We start from the raw sequence: 19,010 nt of genomic DNA on the forward strand, positions 1-19,010 counted from the left end.
GCCTGTTTCTCCACTAAGAAGTCCATCAACAAGCATATAAAGCTAGACTCTATCTATACTCCACCTCCAAGGAAAACCAGAAGTAAGGTAACACAGCTCAATGGTCACCCAGTTTAACTAACTGGCAGGAAAACACAACAGCACTTCAGAGGCTGCACTGATGATGTTATCTAACAGGGTAATGAAACGTCTGCGGAACAACGGACGAGGTCGGCGAGCAAACCAACCATAACAGAAACATTGCGTGTAAACTTCTAGGAGGGTGCAATTACTAGTAATAAATGGTGGTACTCTGTTTTGCATCTAGCCCTTCAACCAATACAACTATGAAATAATACAGCTCCAATCAACTCCATTTCTCTAAGGGCATTACAATTTTTCTGTTTAAAATATAATTAATTTAGACAAAACATCATGCAAATATTAAAGACAAAATGTTCCAACTTGAAAACGTTGGTTGAGTTACATTATGTCCCCTGGTCAGATAGTTCATTGCTCTCTTATCCTATGTCATTTGCACAAGACGCTTAGTCTTAAACTCTGCATGGTGTCAAAGTAATTCAGAAAATTGGATTTTAGGTGATCCAATTTCACCTGTACCAGCTCTCTCATGTTTTTAATCTAAAAACTGTCATCTAAATTCTGGAATGCAATGCATCAATCAAAAGAATGTAGTCATTAGGCAAACCAAGTTGTTTTTGATTCATGATTTACAGGGTGCCACGTTGCTTTTATTCTATGCTCTGCAGTACTTTCAAACAAGACTGGGACACGGATCTACACCTTACCATGCAGAGCATCCTCATATAGAGCATGAACCCCTTCAGGAACAATGACTGCTAGAGCAGTGCCACACAGAAGTCCTGCGCCAAGAACCGTTACCAGCTTCAACCTTTCCTGGAGAGAAGTAAGCAAAAAAGTTTCAATTTTTTGCATGACAATAGAAAAAGACAGAGGTATGGAATCGCTGATACAGAAGGAAGTTACTGTATTTGTACTCTCTTACTGTAATAATTTCTGGAACTGGGTCAAAATTTTTATTAGTTAACCAGTTCCTCTAAATAGTATAATAACTCAACATTTAGAGCTATCTATTTTAAGAACCCACGTGACAATATAAAACAAAGAACCCTGGGTGCTGGAAATCTGAACCAAAAACCAGAAATTGCTGGAGAAACTCAACAGATCTCACAGCATCTATGGAGAGGAAGAGCTAACATTTCAAGTATTTCAAACTAATAGCCTGTTATATGAAGAAGTTCTTCCAAAAATCCTTTAACATTTGTGAACTCATCAGGAGTACATATCCCTTTTCAATTCACCAACTTGGCAACCAACAAAATAACAGATGGCAAGCAGAAAGTGTATTACACCAAGGGGTCGCTCTAAATAAGACTGAATCAGTCACACAAACAAGCCAAGCACGAACTAATAGCTTCACAGCCAACTTACATCTTTAACAGTCTGAATCATAACCCAGTTTCAACGTTGTATTGATCCATTCAGAAATTAACAGCATGGGCTGTTTTTCTCTCGAATATATTGTGAATGATGACGGGCAATTCACTGTCCCACTGCAGTTTGTGGGCTCTACCTGCATTTCCCACAATATAACAACAACTACACTGCAAAAGTATTGAACTGGTTGAAAACAGTTTGGGGCATCTCAGGTAGCAAAACACTCTGGAAACGTATATTCTCTCTTTCAGACAATTCCCACAGAGTAGGTATAATTAAATTGGTCTGCCATTAGATTGTCACACTGAAATGTCAAGGGGATCCCAGGGTCCTCAGATTTCTAAGATTTCAGTAAAACAAAAGGATCACGAGCTGGCTATTTTGCTACCGCTTCTGAATAATAATGCTCTCCAATGGCAACGATACTTAGAATTGCTGGCACTGTCATTGGATGTTAAGAGAGGGTTAACAATGAGCATGCCAATATTTACTAAGGTCTGTGACAGGAAAATACAAAGTAACTACAGATGTGCGTTTAATCCTTCATAAATGATACTATTATCCAGTACATAAAATTTCTACCACTGGTTTAATTTGGAATCATTCATGATGCAGGGTATATCTTGCGCCAACCCATAATGTAGGAGCTTGTCTCCTTGGAGCAAAGGAGATTGAGGGGAGATTTGATTGACAGGTTTGGATAAGGTAGATTAAAAAAAACATTGTTCCGATTGGCTGATAGTACAAGAAAAAGGTGACACAGGTTTCAAGTTTTGGGCAAATGATTAAAGGGAACTGTGAAGGTGACTTTTTTTTAAAAAGACAACATGTGGTAATAACTTGGAATTCTTCGTGTAATATAGGGAAAAGACCGTTGCTGCTCACCTTATATCTATGCCCTTCATGATCTTTTAAACATCAATAAGGTCACCACTCAAGCTTTCCAGTGAAAGAAGTCCCAGCCCGTCACTATAACTCAAATCCTCCAGTCCCAGCATCCTGATAAGTCTTTCCTGAACCCTGCCCAATTTAATAATATCCTTCCAATAGCAGGATAAGAACTGTACAAAGTACAACAATGGTGGCCTCAATGTCCTGTACAATCTCAACATGATACCCCAACTCTTATACCCAACGGTCTAAGCAATAAGGCAAACGTACTAAACACCTTAACCACCGTGTCTACCTGCAACGCAACTTGCAAAGAACTATGTACCTGAACCCTAAGTCTCTCTGATTGACACCAGCACTCAGGGCCCTATTATAACCTTCGCAAGTTCTGCTCTTTTTCACTTTACCAAAATGCAATACCCCATGCTTATCCAAATTAAACTATCTGCTACTCTTCAGCCCATTGGCCCAACTGATCAGAATCCCCTTTGTAATCTTAGGTAACCAAACTGTACTTCAAACATCAGTTTCCACATTTCCCTAACCAGAGGGAACATCTGCTGCCACTAGGTGGTGGTGGAGGGAGTGGATGCTTACGGATGTAGTGTAAATCAAGCAGGCTGATTTGCGCTGGATTGTATCAAGCTTCTTCTGTTTTTGCAGCTACATCCATTCAGGCAAATGGAGAATATTCCAGACGACTCCTGACTCATGCCTTGTAGATAGTGGACAGGGTTTAGGGAGGCACGAGATGGGTTACTTGCTGCAGGATTCCCTAGTCTCTATGCAGTTGGTCCAGTTCAGTTTCTGGTCAATGGTAATCCCTAAGATATTTATACTGAGGTAATCAATGATGGCAAGACCCTTGAATGTCAAGGGCAATGGTTATTTGTTCTCTTGTTGGAGATAATCATTGTTTCGCATTTGTGTACGTGGATGCTACTTACCACCTACCAGCTCAAACCAGTGTAAAGTCCAGAGTTTGCCATATTTGGAAATGGACTGTTTCTGGTGAATGCAGATTGTTAAAGCATAGAACTGACTGTTGAGCCCAGTTCTGAATGAACTATTCCATTCGAACTATTCCCACTGCACCATTAAATGATAACTATACATTGTAGGAATGGCGAACTGACAGAAACTGGCCAATACCAAAGTGTTTCAAAATGGACGAGCAGATTATTTGTTTGCCGGCACAAGTTCGACAGTGGAACCAAGGAAGGGCACTAGATTCTAGACAACATACTTGCAGACAAGTTTCAAATTACAAAGTCTTCACTACTCAAAGAAGTTACAAATCCAGGGAGATCAGTGATTTCAGTTCAACAGAACTGGAGACTAACGTGGTCAAGGAATACGGAGACAGTGCGAGAAAATGTAATTGAGATGACAGGCATAACCTAGAATGGTTAGTTAGGCTCAATGAGCTGAATGGTCTGTTTAGTAGAATATATTTTTGAGAGGCACCTTTGCTCATCACCCACTTCCTGTAAACTGCACGGTTGCATGGACAGGCACAGCCAGACAGCTGTAAATTTATTACAACGATTTTACTGCTGCAGAGTAAAACCTACCCTGAAAAGTGCATTTTTCAATGAGAGAGTTCTTCAGAAGAACTAAAAGACATCACACTTTGGATAGAATACACCACTCAATGTCTGTAACGGTGGTCAGATTGGAGGAACAATAACTATACAGTGGAGGACGGGAATATTGGCAGGATTATACTGACAAGCTAGCCTATTGTGTTTGTATATGAGCAAAAAGCAAGAGTAGGTCCCTCAGCCCTTCAAGCCTGGTCTGTTATTCCATAAGACCATGGCTGATCTGATTTTAACCTCAACTCTACATTCCTGCACATCTCTGATAATCTTTCAACTCCATGGTAATCAGGGATCTATTCACCTCTGCCTTAATAATATTTAAAGATTCCATATCCACTGCCTTTTCAGGAAGGGAATTTCAAAGACTCTCAACCCTCAGAGGAAAAAAATCTTTACACATTTGTCTTAAATGGGTGATCCCTTACTTTTAAACTATGACCCTTAGTTCTAGATTCTCTTGAAAGTGAAAACAGTTTTCCACATCCACCTGATCAAATCCCCCTCAGGATCTTATGTGTTTCGATTAAATCACCTCTGATTCTACTAAACTCCAAGGTACAGAGACCTAGCCTTTCCTCATAAGGAAATGCACTCATTCTGGGTATTAGTGTGGTAAACCTTCTCTGAAATGTTTCCAATGCATTACATCCTTTCATATGTACAGTGGCTAACACTGTTCGCATAACTCCAGATGTAGTCTCAACCTTGACCTGTATAACTGAATTACAATGTGCCTACTCTTGCATACAATTTTCCTCAATAAATCATAACATTCTATTAGCTTTTCCAATTACATGCTGTACCTGCGTTCTAACCTACATACATTAAGACACCCAAAGCTCTCCGATCATTTAGATAATACGCTTTGATTATTTTTGCCAAAATGAATAATCTCTCATTTTCCCACATATTGTGGTTGGTTCGCTCGCTGAGCTGGTTCATTAGTTCGCAGACGAACCAGCTCGATGAGTGAACCAACTAGAGCATCCACGACCCAAGCTGCAGATCTACTCAAGAATCCCATGTATTCATTTGCCAGATTTTTGTCCACTCACTTAGCCTATTACCTCTGTAGTCTCCTTTCCTATCAATCTTTATGTCATCAGCAAATTTAGCTATCATACCTTCAGTCCCTTCAAGGAAATCATTTACAAAAATTAATTTCTAAAATTATGAACAGTTGAGGCCCCAGTGCTGATTGTGGCACACCATCTGTGACATCACATCATCCGAAAAAGATCCACTTTTCCTATCTCGACTTCCTGTCAGCATCATCTATCCAAGCCAATATGTTACCAATATTGAGTATTTTCCACAATAACTTTTGAAGTGGTACCTTATTGTCTTCTGGAAACTAAGTACAGTACACCCCTTGGTTCCCCTTTATCCATGGCTCAAATGACCTCTTCAAATAACCAATAAAATCAGCTAAATATGATTTCCCTTTGACAATACCCATGTTGGCAAATTACCAAGAAGCTAACCCCATGCCCTGTTATAATATTTGGTTTCTAACATTTTCTCTAATGACAGATGTTCAGCTAACTGTTTTCTGCCTCCCTCCCTTTCTGAATAACGGAGTTACATTATAGCTATTTTCTAATCTATAGGAACATTACCTTAGTGAGTTTTAGAAAATTATAACCAGCAGATCGACTATCTCACTGCTGACTTATTTTTATGGCCCTAGGGTGAAATCCATCAGGATCCAGAAGCTTGTCAGCTCGCAGTATTACCTCCTTGATAACCGCAATTTTCTGCAACTCCTTCATCTCTTCAATTCCTGATTTGCAGCTATTCCTAGGATGCCACTTATCTTTCTAGTGAAGACGGACCCAAAATATCTGAACAATTTGTCTGTCATCTCTTGTTAATTGCCAATCCATTGCTAATTCCCCAGACTCATTTTCTATTGGACCAACATTCAAATATCAAACTTATCCTATCTGCTTGTACATTTCTGGTGAGCTTTTTCCCATACTGATTTTTTCATCCTTACTAATCTTTCTCTAACTCTTTGCTGCTTTTTTATATTCTGTTCAATTTTCTGACCTTTGACCTATCTTTGCACAACTGTGTGTCTTTTCTTTGAGTGTGATAATATTTTTGACTATTTTAGTTAACCACAAATAGCAGGTCTGTCCCTAAAATTTCTTATTTGTAGGAATATATGCTACACTTTGGATTATCCCCTTAGATGTTTGCCAATGCAACTAATTGCAATAGATCAGTGCATGCTGACATCCTTGCTGTTGACAGATTAACTGTGTGGTGGATGGAAATGTTTCTTGAGAAAGGAGAGCCAGCTGTCAGGATAAAAGGCCAGTACTCTGGGTCAGGATGTTGTTGGCAGATCTCCAGATCCTCCTTCATGTTCTTCTATGCCATTGGTCCTGCAGGAGGACCAATTTACCTCAGATTACAATGGGAGGGGAAGGTATCTTGAAACTCTAAACAACAAGGCAGCTAGCCAACTCGCACTATAATAATTCACAGACCTCCAGGTGGAGATTTGAAGCAAACAAAAACAGAAATTGCTGGAGAAACGCCTGACAACATCGGTGAAGGAAATACAGTCTCAAGTTGAAACAATGTTTCAAGTCCAGTGAAACGTCTTCAGAACTGATAGAAGCAAGGAAAACGTGGTATTTACGCAAATGGTGGGGAGTGGAAGTTGGACAGTGCCGAGAGGGGGAACAGAGAGTGCAAGAACTCGCAAGCGTGACACAGCAATGCAACATTATGACGGGACCTAGGACATGGAGGTGAGTAATAGGACTTCATGCTTTAAAATTATTGAACTCAATATGGAGTTCTGAAGGCTGGAAGGCTCACAAGCAGAAGATGAAGTGCTGATCTTACATCTTGTGTTGAGCTTTGCTGGAGCACTACAGCAGGCTTGAGACAGAGACGTAGGCATGGATACATAATAGCGTGAAGTGGCAGCCAACTGGATCCTGCAAAGTAGTCACCCCGGCTGTGTTTCATCTCTATGTAGAGGAACCACATGTGAGCAGCAAATATAGTAGACTAAATTAAATGAAGTGAAGGCAAATTGCTACTTCACCTAGAAAGTGTGTCTGGGACCTTGGATAGTCAGGAGAGAGGAAGTAAAAGGGCAAGTGGCGCATGGGAAGGTGCCTCAGGGGTGTGCAGAGGTATTGAGAGCGGAGGAGTGGACCAAGGTGTCCCAGAGGGAACACTCCCGGCTGACAAGAGAGGGGAATGTGTACCTCATGGTGGCATTCTTTTGGAGGTGGCAGAAACGGCAGCTTATGATTCCTTGGAATGTGAAGGCTGGTGGGGTAGGAGGGGAGAACAACGGGGACACTTTATTTTGTGGGAATGAAGAGAAGAGGTGAGCGAAATGGGTCGGACTTGGCTGAGGATCCTGTCAACCATGTTACAGGGGAGTCATCAGTTGAGGAAAAAAGGTGAACATTTCAGAGGCCCCATAGTCGAAGTCAGCATCATCAGAACAGATGCATCAGAGATGGAGAAACTGGGAGAATGGAATGGAGTCCTTAATAGGAAGCAGGGTGTGAAGAACTATAGTTGAGGTAACTGTGGGAGTTGGCGGGTTTGCAGTGGATATCGGCGGCCAGCCTAATGGGGAGAAATGTCAAGAAAGGGAAGGGAGTCGTCAGAAACGGATAGGGTGAAGGTGACCAAAATCAGAAGCCAAATTGATCATTTTTTCCAACTTCAAAAAAGTGAAGCAACACCAATTACATCACTGATGTAGCAGAATTGTAGGGAGGGTTCAGAGTAAATACTCCACGTACACCACCCCCCCCTACCCCCAAGAGATAGGCAAAACTGGGGCTCATACACATACCTATTGCCACACCTTTGACCTGAAGAACCTGAGAAGGGTTAAAGGAGAAGTTATATTTAGAAGATCTGCAGCAGAGATTGTGCTCACACCAGTCAACAACTCCCTCACTTTTTAAAAATCTATTTTCATTATGCCTTGTATGCCTTAGCATTTCAAGTGCACATCGAAATAGTTCAACGTTTGAGGGTTTTTGCTTCTACAGGCAGGGATACCTTCCCACCACCCTCTGGGTTGACAGGTTTTTCCTCATCTCCTCTAAACTGTCTACCTTAAATTTATGCCCTCCAGACATTGGTCCTTTCATCAAGGGATAAAGTTTCTTTCTGTCCAACCTATCAATGCCCTTAATTTTATACAGTTCAGTCATGACCCCTCTCAATCTCCTCTGCTCTAAGGAAAACAATCCCAGTCTGTCCAATCTCTCTTCACAAATTCTCCAGCCCAGGCAACATCATAGTAAAGCTCCTCTGTACTCCAATAGTCACATCCCTCTTATAGTGTGGATTCCAGAACTGGACACAATACTCCACCTGTGCCCTAACCAACATTTGATACAGCATAACCTCTATAGCACAAATATTAAAGGCAAATATCCTCTATGCCTTCTTAACCACTTATTTTCCACCTGTCCTGATACTTCAAGAGGACCGGTGGATATACATACCATGTCCCACCAATCCTCAATGTCAGGGTCCTACTGCTCATCGTGTATTCCTTTGTCATGTCCAGGTGCATGCATCAGGGTTAAATTCCATTTGCCATTGGGCAGCCCATTTATATGCTATAAAAAGTCTATATGCCTCATTATTTACTACTACAACAATTTTTGTACTGTTTTGAACTTACTGGTCAACCCTCCTACATTCAAGTCGAAATCATTTCCCTAAACCACAAACAACAGGCTGCAACACTGACCCCTGTGGGACTCCACTGAACACAGACTTCCAGTTGAAAGGAATCCCTCAACCAACACCCTCTGCTTTCTGCCACCCAGCCAACTGTCGATCCAATTTGCCAAACTTGCTTGGATCCGATGGCGCTTACCTTTGCTATGTCTCCCATGCGGGATCTTATCAAAAGCATTCCTGAGGTCTATTATCACTACTATTCGGCGATCTGTGCAAGAAAGCTTTGTTGGGTAGCCACTGGACAAAGACAGGGTCATATTTAGCTATGATAGCTGAAAAAAACCTGGCACTCATTGCCCTAGTACAAAGTATATAAGTTTGGCTGCAATGCCAAAGATGATCTGTACTTGCAGAACTACATCTGAGCCTCTATGATTGGAGGGGCACTAAAGCAAGGACTGCTGTCCTCACTATACACAGTATACACCTTGGTGGAGTACCCTAGAAGTGAGATACTGGAAGGAGAGAAATAATGGTCAAGATTTTTCAACAGCTTTGAACAAAAGCATCCAAATCTTTTAATTCCATGTTAATCAAATGATAACAAGTTATGAATTAATTAGCAATTCAGTTGCAACACAGTTATCCCTCAATCATTAGGTTGTAGATTCAACTGCCAATTATGCCAAGGTGCAAACAGTCAAGTTCATGCTTCGGAGAGTTGCTAAGGAGAGGGAGAAGTCACTGGCTTTAGTTTGTCTGACATGTAACTGAAGAGTGGTTTCCATCAATTACATAATGTTGTTTAAGTACCGACAGTGGAGGGGTTGGGGCATGGCGAGGTAGAGCTGGGTATCATCATCAAGGGTATGCCCAACACGTAGATAAGGATACTTCAGGAGCTAACAGTACAACAAACAGGAAGGGAAGCCATTACAGCTTTGCTCTGGCTATGATTAGAGATAAGAATGAAACCATCACAGTTGAAGGATGGCATGGTCAACCATATGAAATTCTACAGACGAGGTTAAGAAGGATAAGGAGGGAAAGTCCACCCTTCTCACTGTTGCAGAGTATGTCTTTGTGACCTTGACAACTCGTCTTACTGCTACAGCAGGGGCAGGAAACCTGATTCGAAAGGATTCAATCAAGAGTTTCAGAAAAGATGGGAATGTATTTGGGAAGCAACAGCACACAACAACTTTGGAGAGGAAAAGGAGGCTCTTTCCTTGCTTGTGCAATAATAGTTAACACAACATCAATTAGTTTTGATATCAAAGTTAAATAAAAATCCTCTAAGAGACTCAGTGCAGAACTTCTACCAACATAAAAAGCTCCATTACAAACAGGTTTAGCATCTACACCTACGTATATCACAACTAGTTAGGGTTTGACTTCATTGCCAGCAGATTGAGAACAGAGCCTATACAGCTCATTATAGTGACATCTGCACACCCTCCTTGCTGCTCACTCCTTTAAATAATCACTGACAATATCTTTTCAGTAACTACCAGACAGTTAAAAGCCTGGTTTTGTCTAGAAATCAGAAGAGAAAGGAACATATTAGGTATTTTAAAAAAAACACATACATGAGAGAGCACGAGGGAGAGCAAAGAGAAAAACTAAAGAGTAAGAATAATAGAACTAATTTCAGACATACATCAAGAGGGACAAGAGAAAACGTTTACAGACATGAACAGTTCACCCCGGACTAAAAGGAGACAAATAGCAAGTGACCAAAACCTTAGCCAGAGAAGGATTTATAAGACTGGAAAAAGAAGGGTAAAGCCAGAAATAGAGTGTCAGAGAGGATAAAGATGATAGAAAGTGGAGAACAGAACACAAGGAAGGAAACAACTAGAGAGCAAGGCTTACCTACATTTGCCCATAGCACAGCAACAAGACATTAGCTCATTTTAAGTGAATCTTTCTGCAATTCTGTTCCTGTTGATTGATAATTGATGTCAGCTTTAGTAGAAAATAAAGGACATTAGTTGAGGCAGCATTCCCCTGGTCTGGATTACCATTTAGTGATCTGTACAAAATCTAGAAGTGGGTGAGGAACAAACTTGCTATGAAGGGCCCCTAGGTGCCAACATTTTTGGCACTTACTGCCTTGTCTCACGGCAGAAACAGCAACTGGAATCAAGTATTGGTGGGGAACTACATGTTCTCAACTAGGAAAAATCCCCCCAGTACAATACGAACAAGAGCATAAGTATGGAGTATAGTATTTCAAAGCAAACATTGAGGGTCGAGATAATATGACTCACTGTGCCTGTGCTATCTGTTTAAAAGAGGTATCCAATTTGATACGACATCCCAGCTATTTGTCCCAAAAACCCTGAACTCTGTTCCAATCATATTGTTCTAATGTTCTTATGGAATCCGATTCCACTAGACATTCTACTAGTATTCTTGAGATCATAACAGCCTTCTGTGCAGTACAGCATTCCTTTCCCATCCAGCAACAGTTTATTTTAAACCTTTTGTCTGTCAGAAGACACTTTTTCCATTTTCCTTACCAAAACCACATCATAATTGGGAGTATTTCCTAGTTTCCACATTTTTGTCTTCTAAGAAGAACAATTCCAGCTTCTCTCAACTTAAAAATAGAACAGGGCAGACAATATAGCCACCTGGATTTGCGCTCTTTACAACAGAGAACTGTGTTAATCTCTCTGTACTACTCAGTTAGCAGTGCGCGCCTTTTAACACCTCTCTCTTGAATAGTTTCCTGTAACATGGTGTTGTGGTCGGCTAGCTCCCTACTCTTCAGCCACACTCACACAAACAAGCTAAAAAAGAACCCCAGAACAGTCGCAGGGAATGACTGCTGAATTCCAAGGTGCAGAAGGATTTAGATGTTCTAGTGCATAAGTCACAAGTAGTTAGTATGTAGGTACAGCAAGTAATCAAGAAGGGTTATGGGATGTTACTCTCTATTACAAGAGGAACTGAAGTAACATGAAGTAGGTTGTACTTCAGTTCTCCAGGGCATTGGTGAGAGAATATCTTAAATGTTGTGAGCAGTATTGATCTCCTTATTTAAGGATGGACATGAATTTGTTGGGGAGTGGTTCTGAGGACTAAACCGATAAGTGGAATGGGCAGAAGACTGGTGCTGGAAGCCAGAATATATAGGTGAGAGGCTGGAAAAGCACAGTAGGTCAGACAACAGGGGAGCAGGAAAATCAACATTTCAGGTCAATACCCTTTCTCAGGACTGGGGAGGTGGAGGGGAGCCCAAAGATAAATGGAGAGGGGGGGAGGGGATGGGGCTTGAGCAAGGGTAAGAGAGATGGTGAGAGGTGGATGCACATTGTTGTGATTGGTCTGTGGGAAGGCTGGAGCAGACAGCTGAGTAGGATGACGGACACGTTAGGTTAGGCAGTTTGCTGGACATGGGAGAAGTCTGGGGGTAGAGAGATTTTGAAACTGGTGAAGTCGATGTTGAGGCCATTGGGCTATAAGCTCCCAAGGCAAAATATCAGGTGTTGTTCCTCTAGTTTACATTTGACTTCTGACTGTAAAGGCCAAGGATGGACATGTCATTAGGAGAGTGGGAGGGGGAAATTAAAATGGATGGCAATTGGTTGATGTGCGCAGAGCTCAGATGCTCCGCAAACTGGTCCCCAAGTCTGTATTTGATCTCCCCGATATACTGGGAGCCACATAGAGAGCAACGGATGCAACAGATAAGGTTCGATAAGGTGCAGGTCAATCTCTGCCGGATTTGGAATGAGCGGTGCCTTTTGGAGAAAGTTAGACAGACTGATTTGTTTCCACTAGAGTTTAAAACAAAGAGGGGTGAATTGATTGAACTGCACAAAATCCTGAATGGCCTCAAATAGTTGCCATGGAAATGATTTTTACACCTGTGGATGAGCCCTGAACTGGAGGCACTGTTTAACAATTAGGAGCTGCCTATTTGAGGACAGATGCAAGTCTTTTTTCTCTCAGTCGAGACACTTTGGAATGTTGCTTCAGATCCTAGAGGAAGTGGGGCCATTGCATATTTTTAAGACAGGTAGGTTCTTGTCAGCAGGAATTCCAGGGTTCGACAGGGTAAATGGGAGTGTGGGATTCTAAACACAAACAGATCAAACATGATCTTATTAAAAAAGCAGAGAAGACTCAAGGTGTCAATGGTCTACTTCTGCTTCACTTTGTATATTCATATGCAAAATGCTGAGGCTCCTATATTCTAGTTCCCTGGGTCCCTTTGCTCACCTCATTCACATTCGCACTGTCCTGTCTCTGATCACTGACCAGAAGGTCCTATCTTAACAGACGACTGTCTCCTGATACAAAGAATCCTTCTTTGGTGCATTACCGTGTCTGTCGTTCAGTCTCCAGCTCAAATTGAATCAAAGCTGCTGAGCAAACATTTGTTGCAGATTTTTGCCCCAAATTAAGCAAGAACTCCCACATGCTGCAGCTGTGGTACATCACCCATCTTAATGTCATTTGTTATTTCAACACTTGGTAATGCCGTACCCTTTTCTTTTCTAATCGTGCCTACGTCATTGGTACCTAATGGACCACAACAACATAACCCTCCCAATCCCACCACAAATTTGTCTCCAACCTCCGGGAGATGTCCCAAACCCTGGCACCAGCCAGGAAAAACAGCTTTGGTATTTTCCAAATATGTTTGTCGTGAGGCACTTCATCAGATATCTGTAGAAAGTCTAGACACAGAACATCTACCTCACCATATTCATCAATGCTGTTACATCGAAGAATTTTTGATGCAGAACCTGTTTTGCATAGGATGCTTTGCTACAGAATGAATGGAGCAGAAACCACTGCTCCTTTTGATGGAAAGCCAAGTCAGATATGACAATCCTAATTCAAACAAACACTAAAGAATGGTTCAGTCGTCAGATCCTAACTGAGCAGGTCTTCAAGATCAGAGCCTAGGTGCTCATAGAACTACTCAGTCATACAAACCATTGTGTGGGTCTGGATTCTGCATTATAAATTGAACCCTCTTACTTGCCAGTACAATAACTTGATCCCTAACATTCCCAGTTGTCCTCTCCAACATTCTACTTTTTAAAAAATTTGCAAAACATGGGCTTCACTGGCAAGGTCAGTATTTGTTGCCCATCTCTAACTGTCCTTGAACTCAACAGCCTGCTAGGGCCATTTCAGAGAACAGTTGAAAGTCAATGATAACCCTAAGTAAGTAAGGTATCATTTAAGGTAGTGTTATTTTGGTGTTTAGAGTGTTGATGCGAAAATGATTGTGTAGTGAGAAATAGATTTCAACATTTGGGCTATTTAAGATTTTTCCACAAGCCTAAAATAACCTCCATTTGCTTCAAAAACACAGCAATGCTAATGGTGTGACAAACTCTCCGAATGCACTTTAAAGACAACTAAACATTTGTTTCAGATGTAAATAAATCACTTGAACAGCACTACAATATCATGGCATAGAAAGTGCTTTACCAATTGCTGAGGCTAAACATTATACCTGACACAGATTAATTTGGTCAGACACAGCAAAGAATCAATGTTGCATGGAGCAACGACACTTTGCAGTGATTGAGGAAAGCATCTGACATCTTTAGTTTATTAATTAATTCTATCAACGGAGGTTCTTTGGCATAGTGGTAGCATCCCTAATTCCAAGCCAAAAGTCTAAATCCCACTTTAGGATGTGAAGGCATGGAGGTGTCCCATAACACATCCAAACAGCTTGATTAAAAAGGGGTAAGAACGCAATTTTTAACAGATTCTGGTCTGCAAGGACTGCCACAAGAATGTTGATGTGGCCTTCAAGGAAAATGAGTGAAGATTTGGGATAGAAAGGTAAATAATCCTGCACCCACTGAAAATATATGACATCATCCAACACAGTGCAGTGGTATGTCACTGAACTAATAATCCAAGGTCCGAAAAGAACGTTCTAGGCACATGGGGTCAAACCGATTTTGAATTCAAAACATAAATCCGAGATTAAAACATGATATACTGGCCACTATGCATAATCAGACTGTTTCACATAGAGGGTGGTGCATGTATGGAATGAGCTACCAGAGGAAGTGATAGAGGCTGGTACAACTACAATATTTAAAAGGCATCTGGATGGATATATAAAAAGGAAGGGTTTGGAGGGACAGGGGCTAAATACTGGCAAATGGGACTAGATTAAATTTACAATATCTGGTCGGCATGGATGAGTTGGGCTGAAAGGTCTGCTTCCATGCTGTACAGCTCTTTGACTCTACGTGTAGATACCCATCAGGGTCACTAATTTCCTTTGGGGAAGGACATCTGCCAACTTTACCTGGTCTGGCCTACAAAGTGACTCTGGACCTGCAGCAAATCAGGTTGGCTATTAACCGCTCTCTGAAACAGTCGAGCTCAGTTTAAGAGTAATTAGAGATGGCTAATAAAACATTGGTCTCACCAGTAATGCTCATTATATATATATATAAATTTTAAAAACCGTTAAAAATAGTTTTCCTTTTAGCCCAAGTTAAAGTCAGTTAGGAGCCCAAAACTGACTTCCTATTGAAGAACTTTGATTTGCCTTGTTGAAAATTGCTTCAAAACTAAAAGACCATAAGACAAAGGAGAAGTAGGCTATTCAGCCCATCAAGTCTGCTGTCATTCAATGAGATCTGATCTGAACTGATAATCCTTAACTCCACTTTCCTGCTTTTCCCTCTAACCCTCGACTCCCTTAAACAATTAAATGTCTGCCGGCCTATTTCAGTTTTGAATATACTTAATGACACACCTTCTACAGAATTCTGCATTGAAGAATTCCACAGATTCACTGCCCTCAGAGGAAATGTTTCCTCAACCCTTATGGAAAGGTGACTACCTACACTTGAGATTTTAGGACCAGTGGCACACTCTCCCACAAGGGAACAACTTTTCCAAATCTACCCTGTCAAGTCTAAGAATTGTGCATGGTTCAAGGTCATCTCTCAATCATCTAAATTCCTGAGTTTACAGGTCCAACCCTAGCCAACAGTCTCTTCAGACTGTAGAAATTTTTCATGTTTTACCAAAGATTCTAGACTAGTAAACCTTATCTATAAATTACCTTCAATGCCAGTATCTTTAGATAAGAACCCAAAACTAGTTACAGTATTCTGAAAGCTGTGGTCTGACTAGTTCATTGCATAGTTTTGCCAATATTTTTCTACCTTTATATTCCATTCTCTTTGAAATAAGATCAACATTTCATTTACCTTCCTTACTTCATGAACGTTTTTGCCAGTTCTTTTTTTAAGCTTTACACTCAAGGACTCCAAAATCTATGTTGTAATAATCTATGGTCTTTCTCTATTTAAAATAATACTCGGTTCTTCCTGCAAAATTGCATAACCCCATATTATATTTCAGGTTTTTTCCCACTCACTTAACCTATCTATCCATCTCTGTAGGCTCAGTCTTCCTCATCACTTGCCTTTCAACCTATTTTTGCTTCATCCACAGACCTTACATTCACTTTCCTTATCTAAAGATTGTGGCTCCGCAACTCCACAGAAGGTCTAAAAACTACGCAGGTTTTTTTTAAACTAACAGTCCGCTGAAAAACAAATCAATCTAAAAAAAGATGTGATCAGAGATGATGGGAACTGCAGATGCTGGACAATCCAAGATAACAAAGTGTGAAGCTGGACAAACACAGCAGGCCAACAGCATCTCAGGAGCACAAAAGCTGACGTTTCGGGATGAACAGTCTAGGCCCGAAACGTCAGCTTTTGTGCTCCTGAGATGCTGTTTGGCCTGTGTTCATCCAGCTTCACACTTTGTTACCTATAAAAAAAGATGTCACCTCATTTCCAGCTGGTAAAACTGTCAATACGGCACAGGCGCTGGACCTACATCCAAGCAGTTGAACGCTGAAGCCAGCACACTATTATTTGACTGTATAAAGGCATCACAAGCCAAGTATCAATGTCCACACTTTGAAGCATATCTCACTGGTTAGCAGTTCAGGACACTGTGAACATGGGCATATCTATACCAACACTTAATTATGGTACTTCAGCAAAGTGCAGCAGAAAGTGAAAAAGGGAGGCCAAGTTGAAGTTTGATTTGGACAAACGTTAAATGTGAATGAACAGAATTCAAATACAAACATTCCTCATTTCTGACGCCAGATGAAAACACTCAACTTTCAAAACCAGGTTTCTGGCACTCTGGATTATAACCCAGAGTGGCCCAGATTTAGCTGCAGATGGGTTGCAGATAAAGGCAGAACTGCCACAAAATACCAGTTTGATAAAGGAACAATGAAATCCTACTTTTGTTAACTAAAATGTCATATTGAAACTGGGTGGATAATACTTCCAAACATAAAAGAGATAATCAACAAGGTAAAGTCATTTTTTTTTAAAGAAACAGGACAGCAAACCAGAATTTTAAAAACACATAGGTCTGTTTTGAAAGAAGAGTGGGTTACATGGCAGTGAATGGTGCATGCAGAGAGAGGTCAGCCAGGCCCTCTGCTTACCTCAGAGAAGTTGAATGCCAAGGGGATGGTGCCTGCCACGTAACAACCGATCAGCATGGCCAAGGAGAGAAGGCTGATTGTGCTGAGGTCGTCCATCCTGCCCTGGGAGAGGGGGTAAGGGGGCTAAAGAGAGAGAAATGTGGGGAGAAAGTGGTATGGAGAACCGAAATACAGGCTAAGTGGTAGAGAGAAGGGAGAGGGTAGGGGTAAAGGATTTTTTTTGGGGGGGTGGTAGTTTGGCAAGTGGGGGAGCAGGAAGTTGAAGGGAAGAAAGGGTTAGAAGTTAGAAAAGAAGGTTTCGACGGAAGAGGAGGAGGAGGATTAGGGGTTTGGGTAAAGGAGGGGGTTCTGGGGCGTTTGGGTGGGAAGAGGGCAGAAAGGATGGATCTGGAGTGTTGGCGGTTGGAGTGAGAGACCTTGGGACGGGACGGGACGGTTGCGGGGGGGGGGGGGTGCAATAGAAGAGGGGCGGAGCAGGAGAGGAAATTTGGGTGGGGTATGAGGGATAGAAAGTAGAGAGTCCGGGGTATTTGGGGACAGGAGGGGAATGGGGGAGGGGGGAGAGGAGGGGTAGGGTATTTGGAGAGGGAATGGGGGTGATCTAGGGTATTTGGGGGAAGAGTCGAAACAAGTCTGGGCAACTGGGGGGGTGGGGGTGGTGGTGATGAGCTGCTCCGTCGATAACAAAGGGCCACTGCCGGGGCGTTCTTCCCACCGCCGAACAACTTGAATCCCCCTTGGATCGTCCTTTTCTTTTTAATTTCTTGAAGAATCAAGCTCTATGCTGACTCAGCCCCGCACACAGAAAATCCACTCTCCAAAACCAGCGGCCGCTCGGCCCATGGCTGCCATCCAACTTCCGGTCCTCGTCACATCCGGGTTCAAAGATCAGCCGAGTGCAATTAAAAACACTGCGCGGTCCGACTTTGAATCAAACAAAAATATATCTTCCTCCTATGGCAGACTCAGTCTGATCCTGGATATTAAATTGACGGGTTAAACCAACGCTCCCGCGATCTCCCCGGAGTCCCTCATAAAGATGGCGACTTCCAAAAAAATGTGGAACTGTCTTCCGCGAAACGGCGCAATTTCAGGAACCGAATGGCCAACGGTATCTGATTCCGTGTCGATATGTAATAATCTAGGTGCGGAGCTGGTGGAGAAACTGCTCTGAGATGGCAAATGTCTATCTCAAGCAATATTGGGTTTGAATTCTCCTCATAAAGATGGCCGCGGCGGTTTGGAGCCCCTCAGAGGATCCTAATGTTGATTGTGAGAGGTCTGAGGGTGAACTTTGGTGAAAATATCTGGGATTCCGGTGTCTAAATTGCACCTTACATAGTGTTCATACATTCTGAGATGATTTGGAAGGGAAGAGGATAAGCCTCTGTGTTGTTGGGGGGTGCGGGGATGATGTTGGCTCAACAACACTGGCCTCTAGGCTTAATGTGACTGCTCAACTCAGCTCTTGCAAAGAGTTGTCAGTCAATAGTACTGTGTTTAGTAGCAGGACTAATGTTTTTGTTTTGAAATGCAGAAACTGTAAACGCGCTGGGTTGAAGCAAAAACAGAAATCGCTACAAAAACTCAGCAGATCGGTGGAGACGAGCTGAATTAGTTTCAAAGCACATTAAGATAGTGAAGTGTAGCCATGGTGGGGGGGTGGTTGGGTGGTGAGAGGTCTTGGGATTTTCTTGGGTGTGGTATAGGATGGTGTTGGGGGAGGTCCGAGGAGGGGTAGGACTGGAAAGATGAGAGGGGAAAAGTTTAAGGGAGATATGCGTGGAAAGCTCTTTATGCAGAGGGTGGTGGGTGCCTGGAACGTGTTGCTAGCAGAGGCAGCACAATAGCATCATTGAAGATGTATCTAGTCAGATAAGTGA

At 41.9% G+C, this 19,010-nt stretch overlaps 1 protein-coding gene across 2 annotated transcripts in view; it reads right to left on the reverse strand.

Moving 5' to 3' along the window:
* The window catches only part of slc39a9 (solute carrier family 39 member 9), a 38,187-nt gene extending 20,179 nt beyond the window's left edge, over positions 1 to 18,008 (reverse strand). Inside the window, exons 1-2 of one of the 2 annotated variants that reach the window (XM_048537107.2) lie at positions 17,128 to 18,007; positions 789 to 897 (exon numbers count right to left, since the gene is read on the reverse strand). In XM_048537107.2, the coding sequence (XP_048393064.1) occupies positions 789 to 897; positions 17,128 to 17,223 (205 nt within the window). In that variant the 5' untranslated portion in view covers positions 17,224 to 18,007. Of the gene's footprint in view, positions 1 to 788; positions 898 to 17,127 lie in introns of both variants that reach the window. The other variant, XM_048537109.2, reaches the window with a different exon arrangement.
* Positions 18,009 to 19,010: the final 1,002 nt, after the last annotated feature.

The sequence above is a fragment of the Stegostoma tigrinum genome, chromosome 10, assembly GCF_030684315.1.
Source record: "Stegostoma tigrinum isolate sSteTig4 chromosome 10, sSteTig4.hap1, whole genome shotgun sequence".
Taxonomy (NCBI): Eukaryota; Metazoa; Chordata; class Chondrichthyes; order Orectolobiformes; family Stegostomatidae; genus Stegostoma; species Stegostoma tigrinum.